We start from the raw sequence: 27,143 nt of genomic DNA, 5'->3' as shown, positions 1-27,143 counted from the left end.
ATTATCACATTTCCTATGTAAAATAATATATAAATAATGATAGTATAGATATAATAATAACCGCCCAATGTCGCCGTGGACATTGACCCTGTTTACCACACATCAAGTGCGGTGAAGTAAAGTGTCTTTTCAAAGAACATCTTGTAATACATCAAGCTGTTTAAAAGTGAATACATCTATCTCCAGTAACCGTATATGGTTATTTTACCCCGACAGCGATTGAGTCAATACATGGTCAGAACACGTGTGGTATGTCCATACACGTCAAAATTGGTCGTTTGAGGAACGCATACTGTTGAGGGGCGTCCATTTGTTTGGACATCAAGCTGTATAATATCTTTCATTTAATAAAATAATTTGAAATAATGCGGGAAATATATGTATCATAAAGCAAACGAAGAAATGTTATCTTTTTTTCTTGGTGTAATTAAAGATAATTCGGGTCGATTTATGACTTAAGTGGAATGAGTTTGAAAAAAAGAGAAAAGTCCAAACATTTCAGTTGTACTTGTCAACGCTTCTGCTCTTCGTTAATATATAATGCCATAAGTTTAATTTACTTACCCTAAATCAAAAGAACTAATTGCACTTTAACAACACGACAAAGAAGAATCTCTACCAATAGAGTCAAGGCAGTTAGGCCTAGCATGTTTGCCCTGCGGTTTAATGTTGAACTTGTCATGATAGCAAGGGAAAGAGTCAATTTGTTTTATGATCTCGAAGCTAGCTTGGTGGTAGTATTATCTGATGGTCGGATTAATCAAATATGTCTATTTATATTATAACACTGCCGTCTTTAAATGTGCCATAAATGGGATTTAAGGTATAGTCGTTATTTTCTCCCGTTTCTTTCGGCTCGACCTCAAGTTTCAGGATTCATCACTTTCACATTTTCTATCATGTTAAAATTGTATTTACAAAAGACTAGCTTAGTACATTAAAAATCTATTTATTGATTCTCTAAGCTCATTGTTTTAAGCACCATTACGTGTCAAATCAATAGCCAATTATCATAAAGGTCTGGTGTCAGAGTGGTAACACACTTCACTTTTGCTAAAGGACGACCAGGATTTAGTTTCCCTTCGGACGATTAAATGGAATTTCTTATACCCGACAACGTGGGTTTTCTCTGTTAACAATTGAAATTTGAAACAATTAAACTACACGAGCTCTTCCATCCAGAAAAATAATCACGCTAAGCACAAATAAGATGAATTTGTGTGGGGAAAAAAATCAAGTATATATTTTTGGGATCGCATCTTTTAGGAAGCTTTTACACGCTACATCTGTAAACAAAGAAAACTGATCCACTAGGTCTGATCAGAAGTAGTACTTTCGTTTTCGTGGACAGATGTGGTGTAACATTAACCAGGTTTGTAATGTTTGTAGATAACAATCGGGTCAAACGTCCTTATCAAATCCAGGTGACATACCTGTCGTGTCGTCCGTCACTAAGAAAACACAGGTTTTTTTTCTGTCACTAACTAGTCAACTTGATTAATTTGTAAGAACGATTTTTCAGCTTCTGAATATGTTATCTATGTCATAAATCAACACTTGAATAGTAGATATTGGACTAGAATAATGTAAAATGATGTTTAAACTCCGTATGAAGAAAAATGTTATATTTTAGATTGATTAATTTGCGATCAAACTTAGCAGGAGCTCAGTAGTTTGATATTTGGCACCTGTCCTGTTTAGTGTATTTGTGCAGTAGGAACTTTGACACTACCTTTCCCGGGTCCTACCTTGTTAACACGCTAGATTTACGTAAGGTTAAAACATTACCGTGGACCAGGTAGACAAATGTCTGTGTAAAAAAAAAATGAAATATTGATTTCAATTAACTGAAGCTACATTTGTAACCTAAATCTTGACTATAAACAACCAATCAAACAAAAGGTGTTCCTATGTGTATGTGCTGGTATGATGTTTTTGCTCCGACTTCTTTTCTTTATTTACAGATATTATTTTCTAGAACTATTCCTGTAATATAATTTATATATCAATATATTATTATTACATTGTTTCCCTTTTTGGTGGGAGGGTTTGTTCAAGGCCAATCCTCCAACTCTTATTTATCGTCCTCTTCTCCAAAATAAGTTATTTACGAAAGGTAGCCATTTAAGGTAAACATGTCTTGTTTACTTCTCAAATATCTTCCGGATAGTTAGTTTTAAAAACATATAAAATCAACACCGTTTTCCACTTTTGTTTATAAGTAAGTTAATCTTGGCGTGGGTTGAAATCTCTAATCGACGTTTTAACTTTCATTATTTTGGTTGAGAATCACATGTGATATATATATTCATTTTTACGTTTTTGGTTCTTTGATATTGTTATCGGATAGTTATTTTAAGACACGTGAATAGTACTCCAAGGTGACCTCTACACATTTCACACAATACGTGATACGTTTTCATGTCTGTACTAAGAGACAGCTTATGAAAGAGATGAAATATCATCATTCGAGCAGTTACCCCATACAACCTAATTAACACAGTGAAATATAAATAAGGTCAGATATATACCGCAATAATCTCTCTAATCTACGACCTACCTATATAACACGAGACGGGGAAATGTGTCAATGCGATTCTATTGAGAAGTAACAACCAAATTTAATCAGCTCCATTTCACATCAAAAGTCATGCGATACATTTAATTCATGGCTTTTTCAATTTCAATTAATTGATATAATCACTAATAAATAGGGAGATAATTGGCAGAGTGTTGTCTGTCAGAATGTTTTGATGAATAGTCGCTACAATCCTGACAGCCCCAGGCTGTAGGACTATTGAAATTCTACAGGCGTGGCTATGTAATGGATATCTGTGGATCAACATTACAGTAGTATACAAGTACTCACTGGAGTATCTTAGAGGACAAGAAAGAGTGTTGTAACGGTCAACACTCGGTCATTTTATCAATGTACGGTATAATTATATTGGTTTTACGAAAGTTGATATTTTGGCGCTCAGGATGGACCTGATGTAATGGTAAACCTTATGTAGATACACAGTTGTCTTTCAAAAATATAATCATGATGGAATTTCGTATATGTAGTGTTTATGTACATACACTTGGTTTGCCTTGGGTCGTTGAAAGGTAAATGCATTCCGAAAGGCACGATTTCACAATGTAGCTTTAACATTATATCAGGACAAACACAAAGGAAACTATAAATATTATATCAGTTCCAAAAATTGTTAATGAAAAAAATGTTTAAAAAAATCCAACAAAAACAGTGAATTTATATAAAACTGTTTAAGTATAACATGATTTAATTAATGTTTGTTATATATCTCCATCTTCAGTCTCATCACGTTACAATTATAGGATTGAAGATCTTATTATTTTGTTAAGTTATAAACGAAATAAGTTGTTGACGACTTGAGGTTTGAAATGTCAATTAAATGTTCGATAAGATAGTCTATAATAAGCCTGGTTATGTGAAATGATATTGATTTTCCACACAAAATCGATATCTTATTAAAGAGATCTACACTATCAGTAAACAGATTTTTTAGTACTAAGCATTTGTAAAGGATATGTCGTTAGTTTTTCTTTGTATTAGATTTAAATTTTACTAGCCTATGGTGAAATTTTGTATTAACACCTAGATCGAAATTTTAACAAGGAACGTAAACGAGTACAAAAATTAAATAACCTATTGGAGATCGAATAAAAATTGGAAAGTATTATTTCTAAATGGAATTATAGAGATTTATTTCGAAGTGTATATTAGTAATTATGATTAAGATTTTATAAATAGTTTGGTAATTAGCTAGATCTGTATGGATTGATTTTGGCATAACGGAATTATTAAACTAAGTCTGTGGACAGATTGCATACTTTCTGATGGCAGTTAAATTGTAGTTAGTTACTGGTTTACCACTTACATGACTCCATCTATTTGACCTAACAGTGACATTACACACTAGTATGTAGGTGGTGGCAACTCCTGCTGATGGAGTGGGTTATAATTAGTCGTGCATGGGATGGGTAAGGGAGCAAGAGTTCAACAACTGGACACTGTGGATTTAACCATTACTAGATACAGTGGATTAAACTGGACATTATGGGTATACAAACTGGACTTAGGTGTATATAGATGTATCACTAGGTATCAGTGAGTAAGTGGGCAGCATGACTTTCATATGTATTGTTGGTATTAAGAGTGAGTAAGTATACAGAAAGTGTGGTAGCTATCAGGGTACTATGCACTCTTGCAATGAGCTATCATCAATGATAGAAAGACCAAGAATTCTCAGTTGCTCGAAATAATATTATTAAAGCTTTTTGGATGTACAGTTTGTATAAAGTTGAACATGTGTAGTATGGCCTGTATAACCAAGTGGTCTTTACACACGGCAAATTGTGTTGAAATATATCAGTTTGGATACTAAGAAAGTTTTCTTGTTAAGGAGGCGGTCTTTATACAGAGGTGGTCGCTACGGCAGGTTTCATTGTACATGTGAGTTTATACCTAAGGTAGTTCTCCTCTAAAGTAATCGATACTTATCGTGGTTCTTTCCTGCTGTCATTAATCGAGAGGATGTATCAGGAAGTGTTAGGTAATATGTATGTATAGGTAAAATGAGTGTTAAACGAGACAAAAATGACTTTGCATTCAATACAAACCTTGCATGATATCACACATCTTTGAAATTGTATACTGGATATTTTATCATATCAAATAAAACGTATATAAAAACGATGAAAACATTTCTTTCTATTATGAAAACTACAGACGCATTCTTTGGGGCTTGGACTGATAATTGGATTCCTATTTTCTAATTTCTGTTTCAATGCATGCATGTTCACGTCTTCATTGTTTCAATGCCCTACACCAGACGTACCCAGTAATTCCCAAGTAGAATGTATGTGACATCAGTGTATCGGTGTACTATCAGCTCCGATAAGTAAACGAAGGAACCCACATACATACATACAAAAACACACAGCAATTTGATTGAAATCAAACTTATAAAATTAAACATTTACCGGGACGATTGGAACCAATTAAATATTATCACATTTTAAACAGAGGCAAGTAATTGATTTCTCAATTTTCCAAATTAAAAGAAATACTTAATAGGCTAGACTTACAGGCAACGGCTTATATATTCATAAATGTTATATTAACATCAGATATCCATCATTAAACTTTTTTTTTAAATTTCTGTACAAGAACAAGGTAACACTGTACGATTACGTGTGTGACCTGTGCATGTCCTGTTATTATTGTTGTTTATTTACCTGAGTATTTACCTGAGTATGCGTGCACTATTGACGTTATCACCTACGTATCTGTGACTGGAACAAAGCAACAAGGCTGTAGCCTGTCTAATAAATCAAAATGTCGGACCTATCACAACATCATCACTCTTTATCACTTCACTCACAACTTAACCACACTGAAGTTTTATTCACGGCGAGACAGACATGGATAAATACTGATTTTAACATCGAAATTTAATATCAAAAGGAAGTTTTCGTGCAGCAAAGCCAACACTTCTGTATGGTATAGCTATCACAGAGAACATCTTATCAGTTAACACGCGAAGCTGTTAAACGGACAAAACTGTGGCTTAGACTTTCTGTATTTAGGATATTATCTTTTTGTTATTATTGTAATTTGATTTATAAACTTAAATATGTTGATTGCAATTGAATAACTGTCACTGACACTTGAAAGCCTCCTCAGCAGGTGGTCTAAATGGTAACGGTTGGATTGAATTAACTATCGGGTTTATAGGACTCCAATGTCAGATATGACACACACTGACATACACCAGATACTATCGAGGATTCGACAGAGTTCTTGATTTATATAGTAGTCTGATTTTTTTGCTTATTTCTTTTTTTATCATGTCAGCTGATGATATAAATATGTGCTGAATTAATGAACGAGTAACATTTACTATATTATTTAGATTTTCGAAACATTGTATTCTAAATATAATCATTATTACGTTGATTTTTACTAATTTGTAAAAGTCAATTGAACAATTCTTCAATTAAAGAGGCAGAACTGTGCATAGTAAAATTGAGAGGTCATTAGAGTTATTGCATACGTATGCGCGGACTAATATTTCGAGAATCGTTTTAGGCCATCGTAATGATGCGTTGCATTGTTTTCTAGAAAAACCAACGTAAATAACTAAAAAAAACCCAAAAAAAACTTAACAAAACAACAAAAAAAAAAAAAAAAAAAAAACCCAAATAAGCATATTGTCATAATTTTAAACCAAAAAGCAAGCTTTGATAGATATCATTTTCGTCGCCCATGTACCGTACTAAACAGAACTATATAAGAATTCCAAACTTATAGAATAAACAAACCCCTATTCTTTGCTGTTCTTCCTTAGATGATATGGTATTTACCACCGTTTTATCTAATTAGGCTGAACAAACTACTCGGCTCTTCTGTCAAGCACTCTCGTCTTATCCTTAAACGTCTTCATATACTATACGTTTTAAGAACATTTAAGTATAAACGATGGCTTCCAAATACCTGAACCCATATATGGAAGGACTAACAGGTAAACTGTGGGCGAAAAATGTGAAAAATCTTGTTGGAATTTTCGGGTGGTAACAACGAACCTACTAGACAACCTATAAAGCACCAGATATTTATAGCTTCTTACCAAATGGCGATAATACAACGTTACAGTAGACAATGTGGACAAATATTCATGATATATGTAAAAGCAAATTTGTTTGGAAATATAAGAAATGGAAACCTACTCAAGCAGTCATGGTCACCTTACATGGGCGTTACAGGGCTCATAACGTTAACACCTGTTTGAATAGTTATCACTTACCAGTGACTTCTGTCGCTCACTTTTTCACAAATACTATACCAATACGTCTATATATTGAAAAAATGCCAGAAAAGAATAAGATCATGTACAAACCATTAAATCTTAAATTCATCAAGTACAGCATCGTTCATAATGGGTCAGATATCTGGCTCTGATTGGTTGGAACAAATTCAAGTCAAAAACTGACTTATGTCTAAGGTTTTTATATAAATAACAAAAGGGAAAAACTGATGTTTTGACTAAGTCTACAGTTTTGATTCGAGAAATCGGAGCGCGGTCCTTCGTTCGTTGATTTCTCCCCATTACGGATATTGCTGACACCAGTCTAAGTTTTTCTGATCCTATCTAACAGGGTAAACGGATTACGTGTATTACAGAGAGGTTATTGCACAGCTGAACAGTACTAATTAACCTATAATCCAGATTACTGGTCAGCTGATCAGCGCTGTGGTCAGCCTCCTTTGTCACATACATAATTTTATCTGTTGTAAAGCCAGGTCATGCCCAGAGTACTTTCAGCAGAAGGTTATCTCTCAGGCTGTTAATGATATGTTTGTATTGATAAACTTAGGTTTTATCAAGATTATTTTCGTGAAAATAATACGGACAATCTTTACAAAACTTTAACATGTACCAAATACTCTCGGTCATGACTCTTACAACACAGTAAAACTTCGTGAACTCGATGACCACAGATAGTGGTAAAACTTGAAGTTACCCGAATAAAACGAGCTTTATATTAGTGAAAAGCTTGTTTGTATCCTAATCCTACGTCATTCTTCGAATTGAATCCCATCCTCCACCTAACCGTACTTCCCAGGAGGTTATATGTTCACAGAATACACTTCATTTTAGAATTACCGGATTTTACATAGTTCGTTCCGTTACAAGCCCTTGCATGGGATAACGCCAACTACATTTATTCAGTGAAAGTCACAATTTAGTTATATCGTTTTTCTAGAAAGATTCCAGAGATGCAATTTATATTCTATACTTCTATTTATAATCAAGATACAGTATAAAACTCGTGTTGATACTTAAATATTGACATAACATTTCGGTATAAACCGCAAAGTTCTTCTTATAGGGATTCCATCATAGAACTATATTTGAGCTCTTGGTTAATTTGATATAGTGCCGAAGTCTGTAGAATCACTTCACTGTGAGAGTTTGGGACCAGACAATTAAACCAAATTCTCTTTAATGGGCCACCTCCGAAGGTCGCAATATAGTGTGACATGTGTAAATATATTATAATCAACACATACTGATGATGTTACTGTGATTGTATGATGGAGTCCTCCTAAATAGGTCATCTGTTATCATATAAATCTATAATGGTCTCATTATAGTTTGTCGAATGTAGAATAGGAGCAACACTAAGAGTGTTATCATCTATAACACGTACTAATGGTATTATGATTAATCTAGTAGGTGTCTGATTCTAGGGAGTACATTTGTATACCTGTCATAAGTAAAAGTCTTACCCACCTCTTGGCTTTAGGCTGTTAGCCGTTTGTATACGTTATGACTGACGACTTCGGATAAGACATACTTAAGCATTGGACATCTTTCATTTGGCGCACTTCATCATGGAATTTGCCTATGTCCAGTTGGCACTCATATTGGCTATGAATGTCACCTGAAAGACGTTCAATGCTTATATTTACATTTCATAACATATTTTTTGATGAAATCCTAAGAGATTTTGCTTCTACAATGAATAGAAAATATATTTTCTTCAAAGATGGAACAGCCATTTTGAACAACCATCTTCCGTGAATTGTGACGTTACAGTGATAATGACGTCATAATAAACGGATGCTAGTTTACAGACTGATGAATACAAACTGCGTTTGGAAAGGTTATAAAGTAGGGTTGGAGTGAAAATCTAAAAAAAATATGTATTTAACATAGTTCTAAAAGTGTTTCTCTAACATATCAATGAAAATATACATCTATATCTGTAATATTGGGATTTTCTTGTCCATAGTGACATGTATTTTAAAAATGATCATAAATTTAACTTTTGCATCATCCATATCTTAGAGTTAGGCATACAATTGTTAATTGTTCGTACACGTTATGAATGGTAACATCGGATAAGATATCACGAACATTTTATTGGGAAAAAATATAATAGTATTTCTTATTGTTTTAAAATTGATTAGATATCTAAAAACAAGATAACCATTTAGACACGTTACTAATACCCGATACGTATATGCTATGATTGGCTATGTCGAATCAGAAATATTTAACCCAGTCCTAAAAGTGTTTCACGAATGTTTTATTGCAAAGATAAATCCGTAATAAGATTTCGCATTTTTTCCTATAAATATTGTTATATATGACTCTTAAATCACCCACATAGATATATAAGTTATGGTATATGTTGGTATTGGCATCATCGATAGGGAACTATCAAATATCTGTTTTAAAGGAGTTTCGCGATTGTTTTATCTGGAAACCAAATACAACTGTAATTGTGAAATAAATCAAATATGAACTCTTATTTTGTATAGTTATTTAAATAAGTGAAATCTATTACTGACATTTAATGTCATTTACACACGTTAAATCTATTTTATACCATTACACCTGTTTTTGTTAAATGTATGACCTCTGTATTGAGATTTGGACATGCTGTTAAAATGTTTTTAACATTTGACACATATCTTAATACCAAGTGAAGATGTCATATGTAACCTTTAAATCATGCTGTGACAGCAGTCCCAAAGTCTAAACCCTCACAGAAGATTTGTATCATAATTAATAGAACTGTAACGGGAAATGACTTTAAACGTGTTTGATAAACTTAGATTTTGAATGTCCAGCTGTTTTAGTACCTATTAGCTCGATTTTGAACTGATTCATATATCCACATTAATATGAGTGAAAGCTTATAAAGTTGTACCCGTAGGATGACAATGCTCTTATCTTTTGTGTGGATGTCACCGCGGTAGGTGATAGATTTAAAAGTACATCTGACTTTACCAGCAAATCTCTAGAATTACATGACTGGAAAATGCCTTCGGTTTTCATATAAACATACTTTAGAAATGTAACATTTTGTAATTGCTTTCAATTAATCAAGAACTTGTCAAATCTCAATTTCTCATACATATTCAAACTTCGACGTTGGTAAACCTTCGCTTCGTATTCTAGTCATGCGTACACTGTACTTCTGTTTTAATGAAATTATTGGTCGGGACCTATAAATATAATTGAATAAAGTTAACCTTCTACCCATTCGATTTTTTAGATAGTTTTTGTTTGCTTCCTGTCTTTGATGCCATTTATCTTACTTTGGTATATCAGTTTTCTATGAAAATTATGGTATTCCTAACCTTTTTATTGGCTTGTCATTAAGATGTTCATTAGTCCAAAAGTTTCGTTCACTAATTACTTGACATGAACGTTGTTTTGATATTTTCTATTGAATGATATTGTTTTGATTCGAAGATATTTTCTATTATTACTTGACATGAACGTTGTTTTGATATTTTCTATTGAATGATATTGTTTTGATTCGAAGATATTTTCTATTATTAAATGAATGTTGTTTTGATTAAGATATTTTCTGTTGAATGAACATTGTTTCATACAAAGATATTTTTTGTCTTGCATCACTATGATCAGCTTAACCTCGATTGGTCTGTGTTCTATTGTATTATATTCTGTATTGTATTGTTCCAGTATGTGAGGCTAGTCCTACCGACATCGTCTTCATCCTGGACAAGTCGACCAGTTTGAGAACAATGGATAACTACATGGAGGAGCTGAACTTCGTCACTGGCGTCATAGATAACCTGGCTATCGGTTCATCCTACAGTCAGGTGTCCGTAATCACCTTCAGCACTGAGTCCGAATTCGAGTTCCCACTCAATAGGTAACCAAATAATTTATATAATACGTGTATAAGACTAAAAAATTAATCGGCGAAGTAAAAAAATCTCAAACAATTGAATTTTTTTTAATTCCCCGATTAATTCTATTGAATACATAGTATTTATGGACACATAGACAAAACTTTCAATTTCGTTTCTCTAATGAGTAGCGAAATCAGGCTCAGATCTGACGTTTCTGTCTACCGACACAATCGTGCAACGTCATATTTGAATATGACGTCATCATTACTTGTAACTTTACAATAATGTTACTTAATGTGTCTTACGATATTTATGACGTAACTGTAATACATGGCTGAGAAGGTAAGTTATGTGATACAAGTATTTTAATGTCACTTTTTTTTCTCTAGTGTTAGAAATCAGATAAAAGATGTAATACTATTATTTGTATCTATGTACATAATCAAATACACATGTAAATCAAAGTCTACTTTTATCGTACATACTTAATGGTGTTCGCGCCGACATTTAGCCCAAACGTATGACCGCGTTTATTTTATATTCCGTATATTGTTAATAAAACAATTACTACGAATGCACAAAATATCAATACGCTAATTTAATCAAGATTATTTTTGATAAGTTTTGACTGCGCTGAAGTACATTTACAACAATTTTCACGATAATGCGTTTTGTATTCAGATACAATAACAAAGAGGAGCTGAAGGCCGCAGTGAGGCGTCTTCCTTGGAGTAAGGGTGACACCTACACTGACAAGGCCCTGAAGGACATGCTGGACTTGGCCTTTTCTCCCAATAACGGGGCCAGGCCGGGCGTGGCCAAGATCGGAGTGATTGTGACAGACGGTGCCTCCACCGACCCCTACAAGACAGAGGCGATGGCCGAAAGGATCCACAGGCTTAGAAACATCAACATGTTTGCTATCGGTTAGTTATAGATAATTGATTAGGGAAAGGCCATGGTAGAACACGTCTGAGAATGATAATATCTGATCAAAGACATCATTTATGAAGTTTAATGGTATGACGAAGTCTGAAACATAGTTTATTTTTTGCAGTCCAAGAACATGACGGTCTTACACTAGGCCTAATTGCTAGCCGTCTTTTATAGTAAAACGTTCTTAATGTTCATTGATCACTAACGTTAGTTTAGGAAATAAAAAATAATACAGTTTATGATAATCCAAAAGTGTATGTGTCACTATTGGTATGTATTTTCATATTTGATGTTGTTTTCTCACCAGGTGTTGGGGACGCATTCAACAAAGACGAGCTGGCAATGATTGCTTCTAAGCCTGCGTCCAAACACGTGTTTGAGGTGAAGGATGTCCAGGCTCTTTCCTCAATTACAGGCCTGTTTACTGGACGCTTCTGTAGACGTGAGTAAAAATCTGTACTCAACTGCCGATAGAACATGAAAGATACTTATCATTTAAATAATAATTGTTGTTTACTCATGTAAATGCAGGTCTAAATAACACAAAAATATATGAAATAATCTATTTTGATTGTGGTGGACTTTTTCGGGACACAATTTATCATGTTAAGTAATATTTGTTTTAAGGTAGAAATAAGAAGCTCAAACGTGTCAATGTTGGTAATGATATAAAGTAAGTAACATTTGAAACTGAAGAGAAATACTAATTCGCCTGCTCCTGTTTTAACACAAAAATACTATACGTCAGCTGTGTAGCGTTACTAAGAATTACATCTGATTGTGTTTATGTTTTTTTTTTGCATTTGAATTACGCATCAGGTATAAAAAAAAGATGAAAGTCTCCTTGCCATATCATACGATCTAATCTGTTAATTTTTAGTATCCATTCTTTTCTATATAGTAGAACGATGTGCATTATTTATCTCTTTTTCTGCAATATGAATTCCAATATGCAGTTTTTAATATGTATGGTATATATGGTACTTTGATATGTTAGAATATAGTAACTCGTCTTCACTATGTCTGTAAACTCAGTAAATGTGGTATTGGAGCCAATACAAACTAAACTATTGGGTATTCAAAAAGTATTACCTGCCTTTTCGGGGAAAAAAACCGTTAACGTCTGTAAAATCAGTCAATATGGGGATTAGATGTGGTATCGAAGCAAATACAAACTCAACTATTGGGTATTCAAAAAGTAGTTTTTCTTAATTGCTTTTCGAAAAAAAAGCGATAACGCCAAAAGTTTAATGAAGATATAAATTACAAATCTATTAAATTCTGAGGTTTTGTGCTTAGGTTTTTTTATTCATTGTTAAGTTATGCAATATTATAAAATGAACATGATATCAGTATCAGTTAGATACGCATTAGTTGCGAAACTAACAAACAATTTCCATAATATAATAGAGATCAATCATGTTATACTGTGTTTAATTATACTTTCAGCTGTGACACCTCGACCAAAGCCTACTCCAGCCCCGATCAAAGGTATGTCACCCATTGTTCTTCAAACGTATACAAACGTATACATACAGTACTACATACCAGTATTGAAGTGTTGCTTTCAAAATGGAAATCCATAAAATATTCTTAAATAATATTTTTGGAAGAGTTATAATGTTTTATTGATGTATACGAGCAATAACTGGCATTGAAACTAGCATTTCGCCCTAGAAAAGCTTTATAACAATTCATTCTGTCATCATTTTATTATGTTCATCGTTTTGGTTTTTACTTTTATACTATAGTTGTGTATGTACACACGTGTTTTATGCTGACCTGACCGACTGGTTTCAGATTGTCGTTTTCGAGATCTCGACGTTGTATTCCTCCTTGACAAGTCCACCAGTCTACAGACCCAGACAAACTTCAACAAGGAGCTTGTCTTCGTAAACGACTTCCTGGATGAAATAGACATCGATTCCGGTTCCGCACAGGTAGCCGTGATGACGTTTAGTGACGACCCGAAGATCGAATTCCAGCTGAACACTTACAATTCCAGATTCGGCGTGGAGCAGGGCCTGCTTGGTGTTAAGTATACGTACGGAAACACCTACACAGACAGGGCCATCAAGACTGTGGTCGATGAAGTACTGACCACCAGGAATGGTGCCCGTCCAGGGGTAATGAAAGTCGTTATTATCATTACTGACGGAAAGTCCACTGATCCGTACTCTCTCGCCGACCAGACATCCAGACTACACGATATGAGGACTACTGTTTTCGCAATTGGTTAGTTCCATAAATAATTGTATTCCTAATGTTAACATTTTAAGTCAAACCAAATGCTATCTTTGGTCTTATTATGAATAAGTACATAACGGTTTCATCAGCCCTAATTGTGGTAAGATATTGATTATGATCATGACGTCACGATCTTACCCAACGTCATATTTTCGTGTTTTGACTCTGAACACAGAAAATAACGATCAGTGCCTAATCGAAAGAAATGAAAATCAGTATTGTACCTATTTTAAGCTGACAGGTGGTATTTTAGGGGAAGCTTCCAAAATGTTGTTCATCTCTGGTTTGTCATTTTCTTGCTTTTCACGAAAACGATGTTTACTGCTTAGAATTTTGTGATTTAAAGCTAAGTATAATATTAAAACAGGCTTGTGAATTCCCAGTACTGAAAGTATTTTAGTGGTTATCTCACAGAATTGCATAGACTTTTTTTCTATTTTTATGTTCGCACGACAATGAGAAGTGTAGAGTCATTATGACGTTCTGACCTGTAAATGGCACCACTGTAAAAGCATGTCTACCCATTGGTACATAAAACACTGTATTTTATCAGATTGACGTGGATCCAGCTTATAGCTATTCGCAATTAATTAGATTTGAGCATCTCTGAAATATTTCATACACATTTTTCCATGCGTTGACTTTTCCAAATATGAATCAGTCATTTTATTATCAAAGAAACGTAACTCTGTTTACGATCATATTGCACACGTTCATATCAAATGAAAGGATTCCAGAGGTAATTCCCGAATAAAAAAATACATTGTATGTAACTTATGTTGTCACACGTCAATTCAATTTAGCTTTTAACATCTTGTGTGTTCACTATTAACACAGATCAATTACATAAAGTCGGCTGAATCACTTCAAATGTCGAAAACTCCGAATATTCCAACTGCACTTGTAAATATAGCGCTAAATTTTGGCCGAGACCAAAGGAAAAAATACGATTATTCCACAGTTACCAATTACAAAAGATACCCGTTATTGTCGGGCCAGAACCAAATAAAAACAAACCAAATGTTTGCACTTTCTCTCCACAGGTGTCGGTGAGGCCATTGACCAAGCCGAGTTGAGTATGATGGCGACAGAATCCGATAATGTGTTCATGGTGGATGATTTGAATGCTCTCCAGAACATCCGCATTCAACTAGCATCACGTGTGTGCGGAAATGACGACGACAACAACAACTTCAGACTCTCTCTGGATCGTCTAGGTTAGGCTGGACCAAACGTTTAAGGTACGAAGCAACAATATATGGTAAGGCTCTGTCCTTTAATATTAAAATTAAATTTCTCCACAGAAATATCATATATGAAGATTAATACCAACATCTGGAAACTAATAAATACGTTGTTATATCAATAAACAAATGAAGACGTCCCTTTAGTGTTAACGAATATACTTGCTAGACAACTAATTAAGTTTCTTGAGGATGATATCATTATATGCCTAAAAATGTTTAAAGCTAAAATATTACATCTAGTCTTCCATATGATTATTAATAAGAGTGTTTTTTCATTCTTTTCAGATCCAAGCAGAAAAAAATGTCGCATGACCAACAGCTATCAGCAAGATCCATATTTCTGCGATTTTTGGTATTAATCTAATCAATGCAAATATTTTTGAAGTCTTTTATCGACCTCTTTTATACCAAATGGTGCAAGTTCACAAAACAGGAAAAGACTGTGTGATAAATGATTGAAAAAAAAGTTGCAACAAAAGATTTGTTTATAAGCACTTTTAAAATTGTATTTAAATTTCGGGTCTTAACAAATAGAAAAAAAAACTCATTTAGTAAGATAACAACGTAATCTAGAAAAATATATTATTGTGTATTCATTTTGTTTATTTGCATAGTACATTCCGCGAACCACTTACATTCCAGTATAGTTATATATTCAATTTTGAAAATACGAATGTGTTTGTCTTATTTCATAAATTATTCCATTTGAAATATTTATGAAGCGTACATATGTATGATTGTATTGATATGTTTTGCCCCGAATATTGTTTTTTGAAATTAAAGGAACTGTGAAATTCATCTATAAAGATGAAAATGTATTCGAGAAAAAAAGTTTGTCAAAGTAGAAGTCTTACCATTTGTAATGAGTTGACTATCGTTTTTTAATTCTTGGGCTGTGAGTTGACGATGAATAATGTAAAATTGTTTTTCGCATGTGACTAGAATTTGCGAAATCTAACCGTCAGACAAAAGTCTAATCACCTTGATAAGACTAAAACAATCCTAACTTAAGTCGCCCCAAAACTTCGTCCACTGGGTTATCGTTACAGATACATTCTCCGAAATATGTTGAGTATCTGAACCTGTGGTCAACTCGGATAGTAAGTTTTGTTTCAGAAGTGGCATCCTACTAGCTCAGATCCAATGCTCTACCTCTTATTGAATGCGTTTAGTTTGATACTTAGTGTTATAGTGAAACTATGGAAACCGCCATAGGTCATAGGTCATTTAATTGTAGTTGAGCAGGAATCATGTCCTTTATCCATCAAATAAGTAATACATTACCTGTACATCTACAACATTTTCTTAGAGGACAATACATGTTTAGATACGTTGAACGCGTATATTTCACTCTTTTCTGAATTCATATCACGTATTAGTATCACATATTGACAGACGATTTGTTACATTCAGTCAATGTATGCTCTTTTAGATATTAGTACGTATGTACGGATAGTGCTGAAACATTTACAAAGCATAATGTTTTCTCCAATAACATACATACTTGTCTGGCGTTATACAGTGCTAACTGCTCTTGTAAATAGGTCATGACCAAATGAAAAGTATCACAAAAGCAGAATGTTCTATATAACGAAAGGCTTCTTTTACGGTTCATTAAACTTTCAATGTAACTTAGACTATATAAACTGGAGCTTGTTGTCACTTGTTACAATAGTAAACAATATAATCATATTGAGCAACTCAACGATTAATTTGATGTGATTTCTAGTTAATATCTTAATAACATTTTTGTCATTGAAACGAAAATTATGGTCAAGCGTTTTGCTATTTGTTTTTTAAATGTCCCCTAGAATAAATATTCTGACAAACGAGAATTTTGTCTTGATGTTTTCAGTATAATGGAGCCGTAAAGCCAGTCCCGTTGATTTGTATACAATCAGTATATAATATATGTATTATCGATGGTTGTATATATGTATTTATGTATATCCTTTGTACGACACGTCTTTGTTTCTCAACCATGCACTTGAATTCTAAAGCAATGGTCACAAATAATAAAATTTAAAATATTATGATCCAAATTCAGTATCATGAAAATGAGTGAGCTGTGATTGATTATTTTTAATTATTATTTTATATTTCGTATATATAATTCAATACTATCATTGTGCCTGATTGGCAATCAAAGACCTTTGTTAACAATGTATATATTTATATATATGACATATTTCATTGTTTACTGAACATAGAATAAGTATCATTATATTTTGTAAATGTCATTAAATAAAATGCGGTAGCATTATAACATTACACTTTTTGTTTTATGTTGCAAGATAAAGTGGAACCCACTTATTTGAAATGTCATATATTGAAAAACTGCTTAATTTGAAATGCTTAAACGTATTCAATTTCTTTTTCCTTGTCTATATTGATATCTGGGTATTTTGAAGAGATTGTTTATCCACTAATGATTTTTATATAAACGGGTCCCGGTGTATGATACTGCTTCTAACTACATTTATGATGCCAAAGTTCCTGGTGTTCCATCATTCACCTTTTATAAGACAGTTTGAGGCCAGCATTGAACATTTGCCACGTTCTGGTGGTTTGTCCCTGGATTTTACGCAGAAACCTGACACGTCCTGAAATAGCTATCAATATATGTCTAACGTAAACACTATCAAATATACAGAATAAATGGTTTGAAATGGTTGCCATTCGTGTCATGATATTGATTATAAAGTGAGCTGTACCCCGATAGAGTTATCACAGTTGATAGTCGGACAGCCTGTGATAAAGTAACATTCTACCCATTATCCGTATACTTAAACTGATATTATCCATATGACGGTTAAGTTCATAAATGTTTTATCTCGCATTTGAAATTGGTGTATTTTAATTTTATTATTACTGTTTTGGAAATATTGCAGGAAAAATGATAATTCTTTACCTAGAGACTAGGACAGGGACATCTCTACAGTCGGAGGGGATTCACGAAAGTCTAGTCCTCGGCAAGCCTCTGGTGAATCTCGTCCTCGGGTAGAGAATTTTCTGTCCTACTCTCAAGGTAGGGAAATATCGTATTAATCCTACTGCAAAATGTTAAATAGCACGCAAACCTAATTTTCAATGTTGATAACACCGACTTTAAATAGGTGATAGATAATACATTAAGGGATTCTGGTTAAGTCTAACAGATGGTAGTTGGCGTTAGAAGGGAAATAACCCTAACAATATGTAGTAACACTTCGTTTAAAAATCGCTGTTTGTGTTCAAATATTCAATATTATTCGATAAAAATAAAGTGATAATGAAATATAAATAGATCAAGTGATTTCTACGTTCTTCATCTCCACTATGCTATTAAACTGCTACTTTAAAATGAAAGTAAAACAATAAGATGGCAGCGATGGTGTCTAAAACCAGCGCCTTAGACCGCTCGGCCACGCTACCTGTATAATTTCTAATTGTTAAAAATAAAGTTATCAACTTAATAAATTATCGATATTCCTCATAGTACTAAATTTCATTTCTATGTTTTTTACCTAGTTATGCAAAATGCATTTTAGGACTAACCAGAAAGGTTTTTTTCCACTAAATCTATTCACTAATTAGTACAGCTGAATACATGTACTTTTTTCCCCCACAAAAGTCATATCGCTAGTTTTTAAATTATACCGAAGATTATCTTTCTAATTTAGTGTCACTTGTTCTGTAGTATTGAATTTGATCATCTTGGGTTTTGATATCATTTGTTTGTCACTTTGTTCTAGGAATAATGGATTTTCATCTTTATCTAAAGTAATGACTAGGTATAGTTTTTATTTATAAAAGTCCCCTCTTGTACTGTTCTTCGATATATAGAAGGCTTACTCATACTATCTGTAGCAGCTCTTCAAATAAATTTAGGAAGAGGATTACATGAACAGTCGTTACCGATTTCAAGTATTTATCAGCCTAATGCATTCAGTCCAAGGTATGCTTCCACTACCCGGCAGTATATTTATAATCCTAAATTACAAGGTTAACATATTTAGTATGTCCCTTCTTACTGCTAATTATAATCGACGTTGGAATTTTATATAGGCCAGCTCTCATCCCCTATGGATAAAAGCAATTATGTAGTTTATGATGACGGAGAAAATGGACGTGAATGGCTCCATCATGCAATGATGACCTTTCCGTCTAGAATATAAAAGTAAACCCAGTAGTCCTTTCTAGCGTTTGATTTGTTATAAATAAGCAATTGTAATACAAAAGAGAGGACTGTAACAATTTTAATAGATAGATGTGGTGACAGTTTAACTTCAATGATTTTATCTAGCACCTCCGACACCAACACACGTCCTACCGAAAGACAAACCCCAGCACCAGTACTTCCGGGTATGGGTGACTTGAGAGCCATCTGACATAAAAATATGCATTTTAATTGTTATGTAATACGAATTGAAATCGATAAGAACATATATTTACGAATAGAATTACATTATGATATAAGGATTACGTTATCAAAAGATTTGTATCCAGAGTCCTAGATAGTTAATAGAACCACGTGCTTCAAAAGAAAAGAAAAGAAAAAACGTTCTCCGGTTTTCTTGACGACGAGTGTCATACAATTTAAGGTCATACGAGTTAAAGATTTTAGATAAGAATCATTTATGTAACAAAAATATTTTTAGGATGCTCATTCGGAATATGGCATCTTTTTGCAAGTATTTCCCTATAAATAAGATTGACGTTGAAACGTCTCCATAGTTTAAGTGTTCGCGAACCCATATCTTTCGCACTCCCGTGTTATTTTGTTTATCAGACTCCTAAAATCGAGCACGTTATAAGAACGAAATAAGTATATTTACTAATAACATAATTTCATATGTTACACTCATTTCATAGGTTAGAAATTTGAGGTTATTTTCCATAGAACGAAAATATTGTACTCCAAGCATTATGACGTCATTATACAAAACGGTTTGCGGGATATTTTAAAAGTCATTGGCCAAACTGAATAATTGGATAAGATATCACTGTGCCACATCTGAATTTGTTTTATAGTAAAAGTAAGTGAAATCACGAAAATGAATGCCTAATTAGTACCTGAGTGAGTTATCTAAATTGGATTACATTGGATAAGCATTAATGCTTAATTGGATCAATAAACACGTCACATAAATGTTTTCTTCATTTAAAATCATTTGCTTTTTCTGTCCTTTCCTATGACGCATTTTAGGTTAAGGGCTATATATACAACCATAACAAGAAGCCCTGTTACGATATAAATTGTTTTGACATAATTTCGAAAAACAATATGTTAAAAACAACTGTCTATCAACTCACTTGTAAAATACCCTGTAGTCAAAGCGGCTCCTTCACACTCAGAATGGGCCACAGACCCGACGGTCATCCCGGGGGTGGGTACAAAAGTGTAGGTGTTGTCCGGCATGTGGGCGATGGCCTGGTAGAGTAAGTCAGTTTCTCATTACATTTGCATCAACATGCATGACGTATGTGTTGTCTTCAATCACTTGGATAAAATGATAAACCAAATACCAAAAGCAAAAGAAATATGTTTGTGATCTATGGCGTGCCAAAACTTCCAAAATTTAATAAGTAAAATATAATGTGTAAAAAAATAATATTTTGTAATATATCGTTATATGTGTTCAATATGTTTAATTTGTGTGTAAATAACAAATATTTGTGTAATTTTTTATATTTATATGTAAATATAAAATTTATGTTCAATATTTTCTTTGTGTGTTTGAAAAATGTATTTGTGAGAAAAAATATGTATTTCTGCGTGATTTTCACACACAAAATAAAACAAAATCACACACATATATATTTTTAAACACAAACCATTTTTTCACACACAAATACAAACAAAAATTACACACAAATATATTTTTCACACACAAAGAAATTTTGTTCATACACAAATATAAAACAAAATCACACACAAATATAAAAAAAACACACGAATATTTTTTTACACACAAATATATTTTTCACACACACAAATTAAAAATATTGAACAGATATTATGATATATTATTAACACAATCAATTTGTTTTCTTACTGAATTTTGCAACGTTCGGCACGCCATAGTGATCCTTCATATTCCTATCCTCTAACATTGAGATTAATGTTAAAACATACAAGTTTTTTTTCGGAATCATTTTAAAAGAAACGATATATCTAGCATGTTAAACTCAGTAAATTATGGTTTGTACCTATTAAGAGCAATTATATAAAAACGAAAAAAAACTTATTTAAGCATTGGACGTCTTTTAGTTAGCATTCATAGCAAATGTGAATGCCAACTGGACAGAGGCAAATTCCATGAAGCACGCTCCATTGGCTTTCCTAGAACACCCAATGTATTCTACACACCAACGCATGTCAAAAACACGGCAACCAATATGACTGCCATCTGCGCTTGGTAAGGTTACATATAATGTAGTGGGACTGCAGTGAAAATGTAAATAGAGATTGTTGCCCTTATTAGAAAATATATTCAAATTACCTGTCTGTTACTCAGAAATTACAGTATGAAATACAATAAGATTACGTTACATGAGTCAGTAAAGCTGACGAAACAACATCCAGTTGTCTGATCATGTCTGATGTGGCTTTCCCAACTAAACATCGATGTATCCCAACATCCTTGATTATGAATTCACCCTATAAATAAATACAAAGGATGATAAGTAGAAACTACATCAACCGATTCACACTTAAAACTTAATAAAGTAATGTTTAAGATTTCCATTTAATTTTATTTCATAGTTCATAGCACCCAAACCACTGACAAATAAAAGTATTAATTTATAAAAGTTGGTCAAAATATGATAGTATTTAAGTGTATTTAAAAAAATAGATACCGTTGTTCCGTCGCTGACTAAAACCGTGTTCCCGTCAGATCCATAATGGGTTATAACAGTCACGTGACTCTTCTCGTCGTACTTTACCGAAATAGGTTCTAGCACTCCATTACCTATATCTATCTGGCCGGAGTGGACCTAAAATAAACTAATGTGTGTCTTATAGTGATAAGATGGTTGTCTTTATACATGTCGCTATTTTAGGCTGATGAAAGGTTACGGGATGATTTCCCTTATTCAATACTTAGTCACCTACGGCCTTCAAGATGCAATGAATTAGGCTTCAGATCCATCATGCTTTCGTCATGGTTAAGGAATAAAGAGCGGAAGACACTTTGATATCAAAGCGTTTAAGATGGATTTCACCTAACTTTTCTTGTGTTTCTATGTACCTGACGATGGCCAAGAGGCCGAAAATTTGTGGAAGGGATATTTATACTATTTAATGTTTATATATATTCTCCCTCTGGAGAACTAGTATTTAAAAGGATACTTTGGTGTTCTGGATATATTTTAGATTTTTAAGAGATTTTCAAAGACACACTTACCGACACTTGGGAACAATAGGATGTACTGCACATTAAATAAGGGATGGTAACATAAGTATTGGGATGGGATGGGAACAATAGGATGTACTGCACATTAAATAAGGGATGGTAACATAAGTATTGGGATGGGATGGGAACAATAGGATGTACTGCACATTAAATAAGGGATGGTAACATAAGTATTGGGATGGGATGGGAACAATAGGATGTACTGCACATTAAATAAGGGATGGTAACATAAGTATTGGGATGGGATGGGAACAATAGGATGTACTGCACATTAAATAAGGGATGGTAACATAAGTATTGGGATGGGATGGGAACAATAGGATGTACTGCACATTAAATAAGGGATGGTAACATAAGTATTGGGATGGGATGGGAACAATAGGATGTACTGCACATTAAATAAGGGATGGTAACATAAGTATTGGGATGGGATGGGAACAATAGGATGTACTGCACATTAAATAAGGGATGGTAACCTAAGTATTAACAATGGTTTTGTCATTAAAAGAAAAATTACAATGTTTTCGTATGTATGCACACTTAGAGGACACATGTGGTGGTTTTTGCAATCCTAATATTTTTTTTTCTATAATCTATATACAATTTTGTTACAAGAGATGTATTATGATATAAAGGACATTTAATTTTTTTCCGATTTCAATTTCATTTCGAGTACAATAAATTTATTAAATACTAAAAGTCACTTTGGTTTTACAACCTGTTTCAATGGACTATACTATGACAATCTTGCTGATATTTCAGTACATCGATTTTATATTTACCTCGGCTGAATGAACAACTCCAATCACAACTATCAGAAGGAACGCCTTTGCCATGATCACTACGAGTCTATACGGAGGGGAATGGTCAATTCTCGGCCCGCTATGTATATAAATAGTTATGTAATCTTATCGATAGGAAGTTGAAGGACTTATTTCTTTGAGCATTATCATTGATCACATAAAGGACTAATAAAAGTTTTTGTTTAATGCTTCCGGCAACCTACTTACCATTATGATTAACCAGGAACTCCTCAAGAAGGCTATGGTGGGAGTACATTATGGTGGGGGTACATTATGTTGGGGGTGGTGGGAGTACATTATGGTGGGGTATATTATGGTGGGGGTACATTATGGTGGGGGTATATTATGGTGGGGGTACATTATGGTGGGGGTATATTATGGTTGGGGTCCATTTATGGTGGAGGAACATTGTGGTAGGGTCGGAGGGGGGTACATTATAGTGGGGTACATTGTGGTGAGAGTACGTGTACATTATGATAGGGGTACATTATGGTGGGGGTACATTATGGTTGGGGTACATTATGGTGGGGGAACATTGTGGTAGGGTCGGAGGGGGTACATTATGGTGGGGGTACATTATTGTGGGGGTACGTGTACATTATGATGGGGGTACATTATGGTGGGGGTACATTATGGTGGGGGTACATTATGGTGGGGTACATTATGGTGGGGGTACATTATGGTGGGGGTACATTATGGTGGGGGTACATTATGGTGAGGGTACATTATGGTCGGGGTACATTATAGTTGGGGTACATTATGGTTGGGGTACATTATAGTGGGGGAACATTATGGTGGGGTACATTGTGGTGGGAGTAAATTATATGGTTGGGGTACATTATGGTGGGGGTACATTATGGTTGGGGTACAATATGGTGGGGGTACATTATGGTGGGAGTAGTTATGATTGTCGCGACGATGTTCGGAAGTGTTCGGAATGATTGGCATATATATATATATATATATATATATATATTTGTAAAAGACATTATGATAGTGGGGGTACATTATGGTTGGGGTACATTATAGTGGGGGAACATTATGGTGGGGTACATTGTGGTGGGAGTAAATTATATGGTTGGGGTACATTATGGTGGGGGTACATTATGGTTGGGGTACAATATGGTGGGGGTACATTATGGTGGGAGTAGTTATGATTGTCGCGACGATGTTCGGAATTGTTCGGAATGATTGGCATATATATATATATATATATATTTGTAAAAGAGCTGAATTTACTTCTTCTTTGTACGTAAGAACTGTCCCATTTGCCTTTTCAATTTTATCAAAGTTGTATTTAATTTCTAGACTGTAAAAATTACTTTCTTTTTCAACTCTCTCTCTTTGACCTCGTGGGTTTGCCTTTTATTTTTTATTTTGACTAGTTGTATTTTGTTCGTCTATAAAAAGGGCAAGATTTCTTCTATACAAGAAGACACCACACGAATACACTGCAGTCTCCCAAAACACACACCACACACTCATTCTCGCAACACACCGTATACATGGGAGGCCGACCTTAGATAACCCTGTGTGTTAATTTCAAAATAAATTGATTTGATTCCTAGATACCTATTTCTTTATTCAAATCTATTTGATCAGTTTCTTTTTTATGATATACCGCGTAGGATATTGTATTATGTCTTTATAACGCGATCATAGCATGGCAGTCATAGTTGTTAGGTCAAACATTTTGAAACATTGCTAAAATATAATACTAGTAAGACTATTTGGATCCAGGATTCTTAGCTTCCTTCCTATTTTCATTCCAAGTGTACCAATGGAACTGAAAAAGAAGTCAAGAAAATTTTCAAAATGACAGCAACTTAAACGATATCAGACTGATCTGAAAAATATCAAAAATAAAATGCTGAATAATTAATATCCAATTTATAGTCATTATTCTTATTTATTCATTAAATGTTTTTAAACACCTTGATCACCATATTGAGTTGGTGTATTAAGACATAAATAATCAATTTAGCATTAGCATAGACATTTCATGGATAAGCTTTGCAGGTGAATAGCAGTACAAGGACTCCCCGCCACACTCCAAGACGTGCTGATGGCGGTTACACTGAGGAACGTTCTCTGCTGGGTATTGTTTATTGTGGAATGCCACTGTGAGTAACACTATACAAGATTATCTAACTTCATATTTGGTTTTGAAGTTGTTACAATACACATATATATAGGATATTAAATGAGTGTTCTTTTCATATGAAATTTCATGAAACGAGTCTTAAGTTTTCAATTTTGCGAGCTTTGGTGAGCAAAAATAAAATTTCCCGACGAGTGTCATAGAATCTCATATCAAATAAATGCAAATTTTAATACTTATCACAAAGCTACAACAACCTACAATTCGAAGAATCTCACGTCAAAAAGTAAAGCGATAATCCGGAGGAGGCCGCCATTTTGTACCCACGTCCTTGAAATCCTGACGTTATGTCATTTCATTGTCTCTGTCTAGATGTCACAACGAATTCCAAGTTAATGGAAATACGGTAGTCAGGATGACCAAAGATATAGTTTCGATCGTTGAATGTTATAGCTGCCTTTTGATTTGAAATACAACAATGACACCTTAGATTATTTTTAAATTATGTTTTTTTTTCAATTTGAGAATATATCAATAACGTCCATTTCGAATAAAAATTTGGATAACCGATGCGGAACGACTACCGGTATATATCGTTGTCAGGGTAGTGATGCGGTCCGAAATGGAGCGAGCCGCCACATTTGATTTTCAACCGAGGAAAGTAACTGTGAAATAGTCAGTTGACCAAATGGTATGACTGTTGAGCTGCTGAATGTTTGTAATGTATGTATCGGTCTACATACGCGATATAGACTAAATTCTTCATAGTCACGACTTTTATTTTATTGTACGGATGATAGACAAGTGTTTGTATGGTGTGTGACTGACGTAACTATGGAATTCCGCGAACATTCCTGAGGAAAGCCCACGGTTGTAGCCTCGACCAGCGATTCTTTTTGTTGTTTATTACCGTTACAATGCTAGATCACATATTCTGTTTTGATGTCAAATACATTTTAATTGGATCTTATAACAACTCTTTATTATTATTTTGAATCCGATAACGATGAAACTTTGTTTACACTTCATTCAGAAGGCAAACCGAGTAGGCTAATGACGAGCATGATATTGTCTGTGCCGCCTAAGACAAATAGAAGACCGAAATCCTTTTTTTATAGTTTATTATTGATTCAAAGCAAATCTGTCATCTGTGAAAAAGTAAAATGTAACTTAAGTAATTAAAGTTTATTTAGAAGCGTGAACTAGAAGTAGTCCGATCCTACTCTGAGTTTGTATTCATACGTCGTTCCGTTTACACTAATTATATAGAGGCATATGTAAATATAAAAATATAACACAGGCGAAATCACTGGATATCAGACAGATTATGTTATAAATTGTAAGACTTACAAATGTATAGGCCTACTTGTGTTTTTGTATCTCAATTAAAACCGTCTGTTGCCAGGTTTTGATTACTAGAATCTTACATGGGCCTGTCAGGGGGACAGGGATATCTCAACCCGAGTGAAAGATTTTGGCTGGTCAACCCTCGTGAAAGATTTTGACCATCAACCCTCGGCAAGCCTCGAGTTGACCAGCCAAAATCTTTCACTCGGGTTGAGATATCCCTGTCCACCTGACAGGCCCATGTAAGATTCTTTTTCTCTCATACTTTAACGAGAAATGGTGAAGAACGTCGCTGTGCGTAAAAATGGTTGCCGCATGTATTGATGACGTCACCATCTAGCGCGTGTGAGCTGTCTTTTC

General features: G+C 33.9%; 2 protein-coding genes across 4 annotated transcripts in view; one reads left to right on the top strand and one right to left on the bottom strand.

Moving 5' to 3' along the window:
• The window catches only part of LOC138332278 (cartilage matrix protein-like), a 52,132-nt gene extending 34,734 nt beyond the window's left edge, over positions 1 to 17,398 (top strand). For all 3 annotated transcript variants that reach the window (XM_069280303.1, XM_069280301.1, XM_069280302.1), the window contains 7 exons: positions 10,530 to 10,722; positions 11,384 to 11,628; positions 11,946 to 12,080; positions 13,088 to 13,129; positions 13,439 to 13,873; positions 14,929 to 15,126; positions 15,418 to 17,398. In XM_069280303.1, the coding sequence (XP_069136404.1) occupies positions 10,530 to 10,722; positions 11,384 to 11,628; positions 11,946 to 12,080; positions 13,088 to 13,129; positions 13,439 to 13,873; positions 14,929 to 15,107 (1,229 nt within the window). In that variant the 3' untranslated portion in view covers positions 15,108 to 15,126; positions 15,418 to 17,398. The remainder of the gene's footprint in view (positions 1 to 10,529; positions 10,723 to 11,383; positions 11,629 to 11,945; positions 12,081 to 13,087; positions 13,130 to 13,438; positions 13,874 to 14,928; positions 15,127 to 15,417) is intronic.
• Positions 17,399 to 19,352: 1,954 nt separating this feature from the next.
• LOC138332279 (uncharacterized) lies at positions 19,353 to 23,408 on the bottom strand. The gene is made up of 5 exons (XM_069280304.1): positions 23,315 to 23,408; positions 21,976 to 22,113; positions 21,668 to 21,775; positions 20,428 to 20,545; positions 19,353 to 19,498 (listed from the first exon to the last, which is right to left on the bottom strand). Exons 1-5 carry the CDS (start codon positions 23,366 to 23,368, stop codon positions 19,410 to 19,412), a joined length of 507 nt encoding a protein of 168 aa, XP_069136405.1. The 5' UTR covers positions 23,369 to 23,408; the 3' UTR covers positions 19,353 to 19,409.
• Between the last annotated feature and the right edge of the window lie 3,735 nt (positions 23,409 to 27,143).

The sequence above is a fragment of the Argopecten irradians genome, chromosome 9 (assembly GCF_041381155.1).
Source record: "Argopecten irradians isolate NY chromosome 9, Ai_NY, whole genome shotgun sequence".
Classification (NCBI taxonomy): Eukaryota; Metazoa; Mollusca; class Bivalvia; order Pectinida; family Pectinidae; genus Argopecten; species Argopecten irradians.
This window is presented reverse-complemented; position numbering and strand designations above follow the sequence as displayed.